This window comes from Doryrhamphus excisus, chromosome 10 (assembly GCF_030265055.1).
Source record: "Doryrhamphus excisus isolate RoL2022-K1 chromosome 10, RoL_Dexc_1.0, whole genome shotgun sequence".
NCBI lineage: Eukaryota > Metazoa > Chordata > Actinopteri > Syngnathiformes > Syngnathidae > Doryrhamphus > Doryrhamphus excisus.
Window position 1 is genome coordinate 20,794,736 of NC_080475.1, and position 16,485 is coordinate 20,811,220.

Genomic DNA, 16,485 nt, shown 5'->3' on the forward strand with positions numbered 1-16,485 from the left:
CGACTTCTAGGGCAGCCAATAGCTACTTTTCTTTCTGAGGGGTCGGCAACAGTGTTCACTTGTAAACAACTATGGCATCACTACGACCGTGAAGTGCTGCTAAAAAAAAAGCCGCCACAGGGCTAGCCACACTGTTTACTAATAAATACGACATTATTGCCACACTCCTGCATACCCTGATACATCAGCTTCATGACTGATTTATGGCTGTGTAATGTTAGCCCTGTTAGCTTACTAGCTCTGGTAGTGCAGTGTCCGGATAAGGACTTCAAACTATACGGTTTTGTGTGAAAAAGATAAACGTCCATTTCTACAAAAAGAACGGTTCTTGATTTTTGTTACCGTCATATTTTGTTTATTTTCTTTTAATTTTAAACTTATCGACAGGCATATTTCGCCGTCTTGTTTCCCATGTAAAATAGTGTGCTACAGTGAAATGAGTCCAAGCGGAAACGGCGACTGAGTTGAACTAATGTTCCGCCCCACAGAGTCGCGTTTGTCAAAATTGATCCCTCAGCGTGGGCCACCCCTAGAAACCCCCTAGATCTTTTGTCATGATTCACATTCACATAAATTAAATACAAATTAAGGTGTAATCTTTGTTTTTTTAACATTGTGTTTCCCTCAACAATTGCTGGTGCAAAGTGCTGGACTATTCCAAGGTTGTAAACTTCCACAGCCAGCAGTGGATCAAATACATATACGGACTGATATAGTCCCCACGGCACTTGCACGGTGTTTGGCATGCCTTCGTGTTTACCACCAACTTGCAGCCGGAGTCACTTGTTAGGAGAAGCGAGCCGAGCGGTCACGGTGAGCCACGCCCATTGTCCACGTGCTCCACCCCCCCCAGGCTCCCGTGCCCTGCGCATCACAAGCGGCGTGTTTTGCATAAAATGTGTATCAGTAGGGCAGCTCTCAGGCCCCGCACATGGCGAGCGCACATGTTGCGTGGCTTTACTGAACACACCACACACGGTCGAATAAGCACATCAAACTCCCCACAGCCTCGCATCCCCGCCAATGAAAAGGCACCAACACGGGAGGGTGGGGGGGTGAGGGGGGGTAGTGCGAGGGGAAAGAGAGCGAGAGGACTCGGCGAGGTACAAAGACTGAGCCAGATTCCACGCAAACACAAGTTTGGTGGCGCTCACATTTCCAACTCACCTGCAAACGTGATGAATGTGGGTGTTTGTATCAGTGGGTGTGTGTGTCACGCATGACACACGCGGTTCTGCTGAGTCCACTTTCTTGGAAGGCTTGAGTACGAGGCTTTAATAATCCTCACTGGTGCAGAGGCGCGGGAAGAGGAGCGCAGTAAGCATCCAGCATCCAGGTTACCTCCTAGAAGAAGAAGCGCTCCTGGTCCACGTCAAGACGTCAAGCCAGTCTGCACACAGTTAACAGGGAGGGGACACTTCAAGACAGTTTTGTATCACTTTCATTGTTTTTGCTCCATGGAGCAGGTGTTTTGGTTTTGAGACATCAAGTCTGATTTGAATTCAAAAGTTTATTTCAAAGTCTTCCTTCGAGACTTGGAAGATCTTCAAGAGAAATGGACGCCAGCCCTGGTGGTAAGAACACTTTTTTTTTTTTAGCATTTTTATATATTAAGATGGCTATTGACTGTAAAATGGAAAAAAAAATTTGTTTAATTTTGCTGTGACTCAGTTGCATTTGAATGCATTTGAATTGGATATGCTCTGATAAATCGGCCACCGATTTTTCCATGAAAAAAGCATGTGATCAGCAATTGCCGATTTTTAACTTTTAATGCCGATCTCTGACCCACTTTTTAATAATTACCAATTTTTAAGCCCCTTGAAAGTTTTCCTCCTAATATGGTTCCCTTGTCCAATATTAATAATAATAATAATAATACATTTTATTTGTATAGCGCTTTTCAAGATACTCAAAGACACTTTACAAAAGAATGAAGTTGAATAGAGCAAGTAAACAGAATAAAAGACACACCAAAATACAACATTCATTGGTTAGTACACAGTTAAAAAAGCGGGGCGGGGCACAGCAGTCAGATATAGAAGGTTAGACATTAAAAACAGATTTAAAGAGGTGGGTTTTGAGTTGTTTTTTGAAGGTGGGAAGGTCAGGGCAAGCACGGAGTGAATGGGGCAAAGAGTTCCAGAGAGTGGGGGCAGCGATGGATTACTCATCATAAATATATTTTAAAATTGACACTTAATCTATGTGATCGGTATCAGACAACTTCATAATCGGTATCAGAATCAGTAGCATAAAACCCTGATCTAATTTTAATATAACAATATAACCACTCATACTAATATGGATTTCCAATTATGATGCATGTGTCGTTTTTTTTTGCCGGATGGCCAGAAATACAAGCAACATCAACTTGAAGTATTTGTCACTTTCCAAATTTCAAAGTTGACTCAAAGAATATGCCGCTTCGCAGATCGTGAAATGTGTCGGCGTCCACTTCCTGCAAAGCTCCGTTTTGTAAACAAACTCACGTGCAGCCGGGAAGCCGTCACTGTTAATGTTGCTGTTATCAACATCCGTCATGCTTTATCAACACAGTGAAACGTTGGCAAAGAAGGGTGTGTTTTGTTTTTCCAAGATGAAGGACAAAGTTAAACGTTGGGGGACATCCACATCTCTTAAGTGGCATTAGCCGGGCTCTTTGTGCAGGTCAGCCAAAGTGCACACGTCCTATGCTTCTTCTTCTTCTTCTTCTTTCCTAAGTAGCGGTGAATCATTAATAGCGTGGATATAGCAGTCACGTTCCTGCACAGGTGATGTGCACACCTTGAGCTTGCATTTGCATGTCATTACAACTTGAAGGTAATATTGGACTTAGAGTTATTGTTAACGCTGATAAAATGGGCTGGTGTCACATTGGAGATAAAGGATGTGCATTAGAAGAAGTACTAGTGACTTTGATCAAGTACCTCAATCCGGTTTTTGTGAATTGTGGTTCTAAAACAAGAAGCAGAAAAATTGATAAAAAAAAATAACCTGCATTTATGTAGCTGAAATTGATTAATAGCTACATAGATATATATAGTAATTGCACAAAAACACAGCACAAATAAATAGTTGAGGTATTAGAAACAGCTCTCACTGCTACTAATTCAAAAACGTCTAGCTAGCCGTATAGCTAAATGTATGCTAGCCGTCTGCTACAATAGATATGTCAATAAAAACGTTCCTGCCCCCTAAAAGTTGCCTACTGACCAGAGTTACACCACCCAGAAGACACCGCGCTGCTCTATTTAATTTGACTCTGTAGTCAATGCACACAAAGAGAGGTTTTGAAAACTCCTACGAAAAAAAAAAAATCAACAAAACAAAAACAAAACAACACTCACGTGGCCTCCCTCGCAGAGCCTCGTGCGGCGCGTGAGTTCCATGACCCCGCCCCCCTCCCGCTTCCGCTCTCTCACGGGCGTTTCAGTGCCTGCGGAAGATGATGACGGGAGTTTGGTCAGTGGGTCAGCGATTCCATGCAATGCGTGGGTTTTTTTTTTTTCTCATTCGTCACGTTCTTCAGCCTCATGTGCTTTTTGTGTTGAGTGGAAGAAAAAAAAAATCACCTAAGCCCCGCCCCCCCCTACACCCTCCACGCGTGTCGTGGAGGATGAGTCCATGATGTCTGCGGTATCTGCCCCTTGGTGTCATGGTTTGGGGGCAAATATCCGATTAGGGCGTGTTTGCTGCTGGAACGTGACTTTGTTTTGAAGGCGAACGGATCTCCTCCTGATATCTGATTTAAAAAAAAACACAGTGTAGACTCAAATGAATGTTTTAAATGTTTTAGATGCACTGAAGAGAAGGTTTTTGTCACCTTGTACCATTTCCAGGGACAAAAACATCAGTTGGCTATTGTTGGATGTACAGCCTATCATAACAACAACATGAATGCAAATTGAACGTTGCAACGCATGCGTGTGACAGTTCTTTTATTTGTGCAAACACAAATATGACACAAAGCGGAAAGAGAGAAAAGTGATAGAAGATAGCAATTTGTCAGTGCAGGGAATCAAACCCACACTGTAAACCCTGATAAATTCACAGAACTAAAAAGATTCATTCATTTTCTACCGCTTTTCCTCACGAGGGTCGCGGGGGGTGCTGGAGCCTATCCCAGCTGTCTTCGGGCGTAAGGCGTGGTACACCCTAGACTGGTCACCAGCCAATCACAGGGCACATATAGACAAACAACCATTCACACTCACATTCATACCTATGGACAATTTGGAGTGGCTAATTAACCTAGCATGTTTTTGGAATGTGGGAGGAAACCGGAGTACCCGGAGAAAACCCACGCATGCACGGGGAGAACATGCAAACTCCACACAGAGATGCCCGAGGGTGGAATTGAACCCTGGTCTCCTAGCTGTGAGGTCTGTGCGCTAACCCCTAGACCACCGTGCCGCCCTGAACTAAAAAGATCTGAATGAATAATAATATTTTAGTGTTGATTTTAAATATTTTAAGTTTACACAAATGTAAAATGTACATTTGGAGTTGCCTTGAATTATCTATGTTATCTTAGAAATGATGTTACACAACTCTTAAGTATTGAGTATAAGTAACTCAAAATTTTCAATACAGTAAACCTCAGATATATCGGACTCGGATATATCGGAAATTCGCTCACAACGGACAGATAAAAAAGAACCGATTTTTCTCTAATGCATTTCCAATAAAAATTTTTAAAACGGATTTCGCCTATTTCGGACAAAATCTCCAGTCCCGTTCCAATGCATTTCCATGAAATTTCCCTGGCATATATCGGACGGCCGCATCGTGGCGCTCCGATTCGCCGAATCGTGACAGGCCGCTATACGACGTCATTTGCAGCGTTTGCAGCGTTGCCTGCGCGTCCAGGTACATTGGAAACATAGTCAAAGAAGTGCCTTTTTATAACGGATAAAATCCCATTTACGCATATACCGGATATAAATCCCATATATGCGTAAAACGGACATTTTCCGGTATACGCATATAACGGATTTCGCTTATATCGGACAAAACCAGTGGGAACAATTGAATCCGATATATCCGAGGTTTACTGTATTTGCTCAGTCACAGCAAAGTGCTTGTTATAAAACAATATGAAAAGGGCATGCAACCAGTCCATGGTGTACCCCGCCAGCATACCCCCATGACCCTACTAAGGATTTTACAACTTATAGTGCATGAACTTGAACTGAGCGAAACTCAAAGTATTACATCAGAGTTAAGAAAGTAGGAAGTGCAAAATCCAAAAAAATACAACTGAATAGGTGCAGATTCTGGAAGAACTCGAAAGCTTTCTGTGCCGGGTTATTGTGTGTAGCTGCTCTATAGGAGTCCGCAACTCAATACAAAGGGCCGAAAGATGAGCATGTAAATAAGTCCACATCATATTCTGGTTGGCATACTACACTCGCCCCCCCCCAAACCCCCCACCAGCGCCCCTTATAATTGCATGAGCCAGAAGTTGTGTGGTGCAGCATCAGTTTGGAGAAATGCTTGAGGCAGGTTCCTGTGATATTGACCTACTTACACTCGGTTTCTGTTCGCGTATCTCCTAAAACACCCAAGTAGCGCTTACAAATTGCTAGCTGTCGCCCACATTAATCATTTCAAGTTTCCTGAATATTTTTTTATTATATACGAATATAAAGACCTCTCAGTGTGTCCTGGTTATCCTTAACAGAGGCCACCTTAACAACAGCCAAAAGCTGGAGATAAGAGAGAGTGGAAGTGGAGTTCAGGTACCCGTGAAGTTCTTGTTCAAGTCGTCTGACTCCAGTCCCGGGCAGATTAGTGTGTGCAGGGTAAGCTCAAGATTGGCACTGAAGTCTGATTGTCTCGTCAATTAATGCTGTCCACGGTGACCTAAATTCTAAGCGTCTTGTGTTGGGGTGACGGCGTGCTATAGTCCAATTCTGCTTGCATGGAACATTTATCCAGATGAAGTCTTAAAGGGGAAGTGCACTTTTTTGGGGGGGAATTACCTGTTGAACGTGTTGCGATTGTTAATTGACCGTGGCTCTCGGGTTCATTACTGCACATGTGAGCCTTCAGGTGGACATGCGATGCGTTCAGGCGAGGTGGGGGAGGGAAGGGGAGGGCAGGGCCTGGGATGCCTTTGTGTAAGCCGTGGAAGAGGTGAGGTTCAGGCCTGCACTCTGTTGAGTCCGTGGCTCTGGCTGGCATGAGTCAACAAATCCGGCGACACGTGCTGACGGAGATTATCTCAACGTTTCAGCTCAACAAATACCGCGTGCATCAGGGAGGCGAGCGCACGCATTGCAATGCAGGCAGGCAGTTGCACGCATTTGGATCATTTCCTCATACATATAACAATTTACTTGGGGGCCACTGGAGCTCGGGTCTGGGTGAGACTGGGTCGCATCAGGTTTTCCAAAAAAAAACAAAAAAACGCATATATTAAAAGAATTTTTTTTTTAAAAACGTCGCTTTGGTTCCAATTTTCTACAAGAAAAGCTTTGATAAAACATTCCACTGTTCTCAAATATCTTACTTTTTATTTTTCTGCACAAAATAAGATGAAAAATAAATAAACAAATCAAGAATAAATCAGTAATAAATAAATATAATATTAATAATAAAATGGCAAATAATAAAAACTTAAGAAAGCACATATAGTTGGTGGGTAGACAAATGATTTTTTTCATATTAAAATGAACAAAGCATTATTAGAGCCCTGTAGACATGACAAAACACGACTATAGTCACATGTATACTTTTTATTTTCAACATATTGCGCAACTGCAGGGTCTCGAGACACATGCTAACTCGCAAACTGGAGAGCTAGCGACCTCAACGGTAGCCTTCGAGTTATTTCCTTTCAACTTAAATAGCCCAAAAACTTACCACTTCCACACGGATAGGGAGGATAACTATTAACAGTTATTTAACCTTTAACATGAACATTAATCAAACGTAATATTTTTTTTCTGGGTACATGATACCATACAGCATCCATATCAAACTTGCTCGGGCCGCACTGACGTTAAACTTTCATATCAAGGCGGGGGCCTCAAACTAGTGTCCTGCGGGCCACATTTGGCCCGCGGGCCGTGTGTTTGAGACACAAGCTAACTCGCAAACTAGAGAGCTAGCGACCTCAACGGTAGCCTTCGAGTTATTTCCTTTCAACTTAAATAGCCCAAAAACTTACCACTTCCACACGGATAGGGAGGATAACTATTAACAGTTATTTAACCTTTAACATGAACATGAATCAAACGTAATATTTTTTTCTGGGTACATGATACCATACAGCATCCATATCAAACTTCCGCGTGCCGCACTGACATTAAACTTTCATATCAAGGCGGGGGGCCTCAAACTGGTGTCCTGCGGGCCACATTTGGCCCGCGGGCCACGTGTTTGAGACCCCTGCATATAAAATCAGGGGGCACCACCAGGAACCTTGCATACCTGTAACCCTAAGTGGCACATAAAACGGATGGCTCATCATAATAAACAGTCAATAGTGAGCATTATTAGCTATATTAAATATTCTATCACATGCACCCCAGTCCCATTAAGAACAGTGAACGTGCAATCCACAGTGCCAAACTGTTTCAAATGCCAAAACGTGACTCCATGAAGTGTTAGTGACGCATGGGCAGCAGCAGCTTTGTTAAAAGCACTGACTTTGCTTTTATTGCACATCTCAACAAGGGACTGCGGATTTGTTTGGGGCTGAAACCGTGTCAGGAGCGCATGCATGTGAGGCGGCGGTCAGGTGTCGTGCAGCTCTCCGGCATTGGGCACGGTGCCATGGGAGAGAGATAGAGAGAGCGTGGCTATTATTGGCGCGGAGGAGGCAACGGAGCCCGCAGACACGTGAGGCTGCGTCTCAGCTCATCCACAACGCATGACTAGAACTGAAGGGGGGGGTGTGAGCAGGATAGCGAAACCTCGGATGCAAGCACCGCTCAATGGTGATAACTCATTGTGAGCAAACATGCATGTTCCATGTATGGATTGTGTACCATCACGACACAGGTTCCATGTTTTGCTTAGCTCTGTTGCCCTGACACCAGCTTCATTTTAAGTACGCAACATTACCACATTACCATCATGCCACATCACCGCTTAAAGAGGGCATGAACAAGTACTACATTTTCAGAAAGAAGGCTATAAGTTCCCTGAAGGTACCATAAGAAGAAATGCACCAGCTGGCGCTAATAGCAAGGCCTCCATCAAACGGTTCTTAACATTTATAAAGCCAGAAGGATGCAGGTGTTCTAAGGGAAATGGGCCAAATTCCCCAAAAAGTGCATATTATGCTCATTTTTTACCCCTTTGTATTAAGTCCTTGACTCCTATAGAGCAGCTACACACAATAACCATCACAGAAAGCTTTCTAGATCTTCCAGAATCTGCACCTATTTCAGCTAGATTTCAAAAACAGTTTTAATTCCACCCACGGCACTCCCACTCCGCTGTTACCGCTCACACTCCCAAGCGCTCCTGAGGACTTCCGGACTATACTGCCGAACCCCACTTTTTCATAAATGAATAAAACCTCTGGAAAGCTACTTCAAAAGTGGTTAGGAGTTACTGGTAGCTCATGAGCTACTGGCTGGAGACCCCGGATATACCTCATCAGCTCATTGTGACATCACAGTGACTGCCGGTGTTGGAAAAAAACCATCCCAAACTTCTTTCAGGGCTCACTTCCAAATGCACAAACCTCATTATCTGAAACTTTGGCATCATTCATTCATTCATTTTCTACCGCTTTTCCTCACGAGGGTCGCGGGGGTGCTGGAGCCTATCCCAGCTGTCTTCGGGCGTAAGGCGGGGTACACCCTAGACTGGTCGCCAGCCAATCACAGGGCACATATAGACAAACAACCATTCACACTCACATTCATACCTATGGACAATTTGGAGCCGCCAATTAACCTAGCATGTTTTTGGAATGTGGGAGGAAACCGGAGTACCCGGAGAAAACCCACGCATGCACGGGGAGAACATGCAAACTCCACACAGAGATGCCCGAGGGTGGGATTGAACCCTGGTCTCCTAGCTGTGAGGTCTGCGCGCTAACCCCTAGACCACCGTGCCGCACTTTGGCATCATTTAACACGATAATAAAATATTCTAACAAACTTTTTGGTCAAAAAAAGTGTAAAAAGCATCATCGGTCCCCTTGAATGACATTGTGATCTGACCTCTTGTCAGCAGGTGGAGGAGTCATCCTGTACGCGGGCTCCTCCGGAAGCGCCAGCCCCAGCCCGGGCAGCCCCTCAAGTGGGTACCAGACACAGTCACCTTCCTCCCACTCGCAGCCGTCATCGCCAGAAGAGGTTACCGTCACGGAAATTGGAGCACTGAAACAGAAGGCGACAGGGTCCCCCTCGCCAACCTCTAAACTGGTGTTCCAGTTCCCGGAGGTCAACAGTGGCTCTCCTCCTGCAGCAGCAGCAACTCCCCACCATAGCTACCTACATCCAGTTGCCGGAAAAAGGCCGTGTGGCTTCCCAGGGACGTTCACAAGTACGTATGCTCGCGGTCAATACAAACTTTGAGGTAGTAAATGTATACATATTTGTACTTGTAGTGGGGTTGTAATTATATTTTGTGGATTTCTTGTTGACTTGGTGCTCGGGTAGTTGAGATTGTCGTTGCACATGCGTTGGTCCAAATACACATTGCACAAGACTCAGTATTTGTCTTCATAATTCGAGGATTGGTTTTGGAGGCCTACAAAAAAAAGGCCAGCTTTGTTAGTCCAGTGAACGGCATCATGCCACGTCTATCACGTGAGCGTCCGAGCCACAACACAGGGTCTGTTGACCATAGCATGCGTCCAGAGCGACGACGGGAGTGACGGACGGGAGTCGTTTCGTTGTCCGGGCAGGAACAACACCCTGATCAGAAGTCCCGCTGTGCTTCGACTTTGTATCGACTGTTATGACTTTGTGTTCGGCAGTTACGTATTCTCGAAACGTTACATTTTTGTATTAGGAAAATCCAGTTAAAATGAGTCAGTGTCAGTATATTATCTCACCATCTTCGACAATAACAGTATCTTCACATTTATTTGTCTTTCCACAGAGAATGGCGGAATGGTCCTCCTCTGCAAGGTCTGCGGGGACATTGCATCCGGTTTCCACTACGGAGTTCATGCATGTGAAGGATGCAAGGCAAGCCCCTACAAACTGAATCTGAGTCTTGACATTTCTGTTCTTTTTATGTTCAGCTTTCACATGTTTTTTTTTTAAAATCTCGCTTTCAGGGATTTTTCCGTCGCAGCATTCAGCAAAACATCAACTACAAGATGTGTGTGAAGAATGAGAGCTGCCTGATCATGCGCATGAACCGCAACCGGTGCCAGCACTGTCGCTTCAAGAAGTGCCTGTCTGTTGGCATGTCGAGAGACGGTGAGACATGTTGACACGGTTTTTCATGCCGGAGGCCTCTGTGACGAGTTGCCACAGTTCCTCCATTAGGCAAAGCAGTGGGGAAATGGGCTGATATGTGGGTCTGTGGAAAAACTGTTACGTGGAAAAAGTCTTTGAAGTTATGGTACCGTGAGTTCAGTCACTATCTGCAGTCCAGCAAACGGCCTATGACCCTCAGCAGTGTGCTCCAACAACACTCTTGGTTGGATGCTCCGGTTTTGCACACATACCCACCTCTATGTGCCCATCCGGTTCCATCCACTCTTTCCCAGTTCCCCCTCAGACAAAGATTTATGAGTGGAGGAGCCTTAAAGTCCCTGAGGCTATCCATCATCTGGGAAACTGCTGCAAATACAGGAATTATTTGAGGAAATTGGAACAGGGTCAACTGTGTGCGTGTACAACATCACACAATTAAGATGCACAAAATCGTGAAGTTTGACATGTTTTTTTTTTTATCAAGAATACATATTTTACATATTTTTGATTGCTGCATATTCTGCATACCAATTGATCATATATCCCCGCAAATTACAAAAAAAACACAACTTGGCTGACCCAGAAAACTACAAAACGGGGCTAATAATGTAGTCATACATTGTGACCTAGTTGGTGTAGTTTGCCAGCTTCTTCTCAGTAGGGTTTCTGTTTATCTGCACCCCCAGCCCGATCTAATAAAGAGGTTACCGTTATTTCCGCATGTGCCTGACGCTTGTGCTGCGCGGAAAACAACTGGGTGGCAACCCGTTGACAGTAAAAACAGTTGGGCTGACCCGTTTAAGATGGCATTTCTTTTAAGCTTTAAAAGGACCGCAACCTTAAAACCCACTTTTAACATTGTTTCGACTATTACAAAAACAGGAAAACCACATGCAACCGCCTGAATATATAGTACACCCTGATTTAACAGCACACAGGCAGGCATCAGGATTAGCAACACAGGCAAAGAGATGAAACGGCATACAATAGTCCCAAATTACAGCATACCATAATGCAAAGGTTTAGTGCAGGGGTCTCAAACTCAATTTACTTGGGGGCCACTGGAGCTAGGGTCTGGGCGAGACTGGGCGGCATCAGGTTTTCCAAAAAAAAACAAAAAAACGCATTTATTAAAAACTGAAAAATGAATCAACTTTGCTTTGGTTTCGATTTTCTACAAGAAAAGCTCTGATAAAACATTCCACTGTTCTCAAATATCCTACTTTTTATTTTTCTACACAAAATACGATGAAAAATAAATAATAATAAAATAAATAAATATAAAAATATATAAAATAAATAAATATAAAATATATAAATATAAAATAAATAAATATAAAATAAATAAATATAAAATAAATAAATAAATAATAATAATAAAACAAAAAAACGCATTTATTAAAAACAGAAAAATATACAAACTTTTTCAGTCCTTTGGTTCCGATTTTCTACAAGAAAAGCTCTGATAAAACATTCCACTGTTCTCAAATATCTTCATTTTAATTTTTCTGCACAAAATAAGATGAAAAATAAATAAACAAATCAAGAATAAAGAAAATCAATCAGTAATAAATAAATATAATAATAATAATAAAAGGGCAAATAATAAAAACTTAAGAAAGCACATATAGTTGGTGGGTAGACAAATGATTTTTTTCAGATTAAAATGAACAAAGCATTATTAGAGCCCTGTAGACATGACAAAACACGACTATAGTCACATTTATACTCTTTTTATTTACAACATATTGCGCAACTGCAGGGTCTTGAGACACATGCTAACTCGCAAACTAGAGAGCTAGCCACCTAAACGGTAGCCTTCAAGTTATTTCCTTTAAACTTAAATAGCCAAAAACTTACCACTTCCACACGGAGAGGGAGGATAACGATTAACAGTTATTTAACCTTTAACATGAACATGAATCAAACGTAATATTTTTTTCTGGGTACATGATACCATACAGCATCCATATCAAATTAAACTTTCATATCAAGGCGGGGGCCTCAAAGTAGTGTCCTGCGGGCCACATTTGGCCCGCGGGCCGCGTGTTTGAGACCACTGGTTCAGTGCGTTTGCTTCTATGCTGCCTCCATCTTGCAGGAAATTAGATAATTGCTGTGTATTTGGTAATTAGCACCAGTCCAGTAAATCATCTTACCCAAATGATTTCTGTGCAAAACCTGTTCAGGCACGTCTAGCGTTTTTCAAAAGTTTTGACATTTTCAGAAACTTTTCAGTGGCCTCATCTAACCTCACCTTGCAGGCACACACACACACACACACACACAAGTCCTCCTACTTTCCGTGTACCCCCTATCCCATGTCTTCATGCTACTCGGTGTACCGCTTCAAGCCCACCTCCCTCTCACGAGCTCGGCACCAGTGACATCACGCTGACGTTGCCCCACTGCCCTACTTACAAGAGAAGGAGAGAAGGGAGACAGTGGTTGATGAAGGAGACGATGAGGCAGATGGTAGCAGGGGGGTCTATAAATAGCTTCTCCAGCTGATGGTTACTGTGGGAAAAGGGAAGTTTGCATCTTGCAACATGCACGGTCCTCATACCGCAACTGTTGAGCTGGTGCATGAAATAATGGCTGCTTCTGTAGCCCATAAATCATTTCTAAATAGAGACACAGAAGAAGTGTTTTCCCTTTTTCTGTTTTATATTTTTGCATGTTTGTCACACTTTGAATCCAAACCTACACGGCCCTGTGTGGAAAAAATTATTTCCCTCTAAACCTAAAAACTGATCAGGCCACCGGTAGCAGCAACAACTGCAATCAAGCGTTGAACCGGCTCATTCATCTTTGCAAAATTGTTGGAATTCAGCCACATCGGAGGATTTTGTAATGGTAATGGTTTTATTTCATTTGAACATGCATCAGATTCCAATTGAGTGCATCCCATAATCGGTTCCCAGTTCCACATGTCCAAAAGGAGTAGGAAGAAGCAAAGCTTATTAAATCCTACCCCTCCATCTGGTACTTCTACAATCACTAACTGTTACATTTGTTCACTTCCTGCCTTTCTAATATAATTTAAGGGTTTTTTTTTATTTTTAAATTTATTTTATAATTTTTTAAATTTTATTTTAGTTATTTTTTATTTTATTTTATTTTTATTTATTTTATTTTAGCATCAATAGGATTAGGACTTTGACTAGGCCACTCCAAAGTCATTCATTTTATTCTTCAAAAGTGGACTTGCTGGTGTCTTTTGGATCATTTCATCACTGGTCTATGTTTTTGCCCTTTGAGGATATTAATTCTTACTGTCGTTCGTTGGAGTTCCAATGCGTTAGAAATGACTTTATAACCTTTTCCAGACTGATATATATCAATCTTAGTTAAGTTATGTTTTAACAGGGAGGCATACAGAACCATGTAGGTTTGGATTTTTTTCTTCCCTAATAATAATTATTATTTTACTAGAAAAAAAAGAACAAAAAAGTACATTTTGTGCTGTCTAATGACTAATATTTAAATTAGTTAGACGGTCTGAAATATTTAAGTGTGACAACAATGCACCAAAAAAAATTGGGACGGGGCAAACACTTTTTCACACCACTGTATACTGTATTGGACTGTCCATCGGTCCAACCCAAACGATGGTGGTAAAGTTGTATCCATCTCGTCTGTGTTTTCTACAGCTGTGCGTTTTGGCCGCATCCCTAAAAGAGAGAAGCAGCGACTTCTGGATGAAATGCAGAGCTACATGAACAGCTTAAATGAATCAGCTGCTATGGACATGGACCCATCGTCTGTGAAAGACGCACCCCGCAGCGAAGACGACGGCAGCTCAAGAGAGGCCATCGGAGCCATCTCCAGAGCCTACCATGACATCTTCAGTGGGAGCAGCCAGGAGAGGACGGCCAAGAGGGCTAAAATCAGCAATAACAACAACAACAACAACAACAATGGCAGCACTTCTCAAAATGCCACTTTCTCACAACTCGCAGCAAATCCACATTTTGGACAAAGTTACCAGTCTTGCCCAGTTGATGACAACCAAGTTATGTTCCACAACATGGACAACGTTCGCTACAATGACTTGGCGTCAACAAATCAGAATCATCACTCAAGTAGTGTAACCCCTCAAAGAGACAACGCCAATTTTATTTGCAAAGCAGGAAATATCAGCAGTCCGCCTTCCTGTAACTGGAAGTTACCTCCAGGAGCAAAAGTGCTAGTAAGTGCAGGAATCGACCGTGAATACTTTCATTGTATTCATATGGCTGAAAACTCATGTATGTCGTTTCCGTCCTCCCAGGCCTGTCCTCTGAATGCATGCCCTATATCTGGGGAAGAGCGCACCAGTCAGGAGATTTGGGAGTCCTTTTCTCAGTGTTTCACCCCTGCTGTCAAGGAGGTGGTAGAATTCGCCAAGGGCATCCCGGGATTTCAGGAGCTTAGCCAGCAGGACCAGGTCATGCTGCTTAAATCGGGCACCTTCCAGGTAACACATATATGACATCTCCTGAGGAACCTTTGCAAAATATAAGACTTGCTAAAAGTGATGTTTTTTTTTAGGTTCTCATGGTGAGGTTCTGCACCTTGTTCAATGCCGCTGAACATACGGTGACCTTCCTGAATGGCCAAACGTACCCGCTGTCCACTCTGCAGGCTTTGGGCATGGGGTCCCTACTCGATGCAATGTTTGACTTCAGTGAGAAGTTGGGATCTATGAGACTCGAGCCTGATGAAATGGCCCTCTTCATGGCCGTGGTGCTGGTCTCCGCAGGTGGGAAAATCTCCTCATGGAGAAATGATGATGAAAGAATGATCTATTAACCAGACATCCTCTGCTCTCCTCAGATCGTTCTGGCATCTCAGATGTACGCACTGTTGATCAACTACAGGAGGGTCTAATCCGGGCCCTGCGATCGCTGATCACTCGCCGCCGTCCCGAGGACACTTGTCTATTTCCCAAACTCCTCCTGCGACTGCCGGATCTCCGTACTCTCAACAATCTACACTCCGAAAAACTCTTGGCCTTTCGTATTGATCCTTGACTGAGCCACTCCACTCACACGTTATCTTCCAATCGTGGGAGTTCCTTTGTAAGAGAGGATTAAAGAATGGGAAAAAAAATAGCAATGATATATTGAATCCACTATTCTATATTCACGTGTAAACCACACCGCCTCTTTAGAGATACTATTCCAGTGAAAATGTAAATCATTGTGCTGATATGATCCTCTTTATGTCTGGCATGTACTTAAGGGGAACAGCCTGCAGTTCACCTCTGTTTATAAATACTCCACAGACCATAACATATTATAGACAAACATTTTTTTTTACTTTAAGGACCATTAATGTTGACGAGTTTGTTTTTCAGAGAAAGGGAATGTCTTTAAAAAATCTAAAATATTGTACTTTATGTGACTGTTTCACCATCTGCAGTAATACTGAAACGAGCCATTTCAAATAACTTCACATTGTAAACATTGTATCTGCATCACTATATCACATCTACTTTGATGGAAAGGCTCCGTGCATGTTAGGTTATGTTGTTGATTTGTTGATTTTTCTTACTGTAAATATAATGTCTTAAAGCGACTCGACAGATATGATGGATGGTAATTTGCTGAAAAACGGACCTTCCAGTACGAGATGGGGGGGTTTGGATTTGGTGTGCTTTGCACGGGGAGAACATCATGGTAGGGATTCTAGATGCCTGCTGCATTGAGGTGATGTAACCAACCAGCATAATCCCTGGAATCACCAGTGGTCACTCCACATGGACCTGTCCCCTTCCCCCTAATGTTTGTCATACAAACTAAAGAGATATTATACTCTAGGGTGGGACATCTTATTTGATTGGTTGTCTCACTTCATTGAATATGGCTGATGTATAAGCACTGTTGTATATTTTTTAAATGTTTGTTCTTTAATAGAAATTATATAAAGTTCAGATTGTGTATTAATTTGCTTGTTGTGTTTGTTTTTGAAACGCATAGTTTCATTAAAAGTATGGCACACTTTTAAATGAGCTACACCCTTTACTTCAGGGGTGTCCAAACGTTACAACAACATAAAAAATGTAAGAATGTGGCAAAATGTGTCATTTTGTCATCAGCCA

The 16,485-nt window shown here is 42.7% G+C and overlaps 2 protein-coding genes across 5 annotated transcripts in view; one reads left to right on the forward strand and one right to left on the reverse strand.

Annotated features, from left to right (window-relative positions):
• LOC131136498 (retinoic acid receptor gamma-A) overlaps window positions 1–3,453 on the reverse strand; it is a 64,134-nt gene extending 60,681 nt beyond the window's left edge. For all 3 annotated transcript variants that reach the window (XM_058083384.1, XM_058083383.1, XM_058083382.1), the window contains exons 1-2: window positions 3,351–3,453; window positions 1,168–1,390 (exon numbers count right to left, since the gene is read on the reverse strand). The gene's annotated coding sequence lies outside the window, so the exon portion shown is untranslated. The remainder of the gene's footprint in view (window positions 1–1,167; window positions 1,391–3,350) is intronic.
• Window positions 1,113–16,469, forward strand: LOC131136497 (nuclear receptor subfamily 1 group D member 1-like). 2 transcript variants are annotated; one of them, XM_058083380.1, is made up of 8 exons: window positions 1,113–1,574; window positions 9,202–9,513; window positions 10,075–10,163; window positions 10,256–10,400; window positions 14,054–14,592; window positions 14,674–14,859; window positions 14,934–15,144; window positions 15,219–16,469. In XM_058083380.1, exons 1-8 carry the CDS (start codon window positions 1,556–1,558, stop codon window positions 15,413–15,415), a joined length of 1,698 nt encoding a protein of 565 aa, XP_057939363.1. In that variant the 5' UTR covers window positions 1,113–1,555; the 3' UTR covers window positions 15,416–16,469. The 2 variants fall into 2 exon arrangements, with proteins under 2 accessions (XP_057939363.1, XP_057939362.1); XM_058083379.1 differs by having other exon boundaries at window positions 9,199–9,513; window positions 15,219–16,467.
• Window positions 16,470–16,485: the final 16 nt, after the last annotated feature.

Bases quoted from the DNA above. Each gene is read 5' to 3' on its own strand.
- LOC131136497 (XM_058083379.1), top strand. The intron at 9,514-10,074 runs GTACGTATGCTC...GTCTTTCCACAG, and splicing joins CTTCCCAGGGACGTTCACAA to AGAATGGCGGAATGGTCCTC. The intron at 14,860-14,933 runs GTAACACATATA...GTTTTTTTTTAG, and splicing joins TTAAATCGGGCACCTTCCAG to GTTCTCATGGTGAGGTTCTG.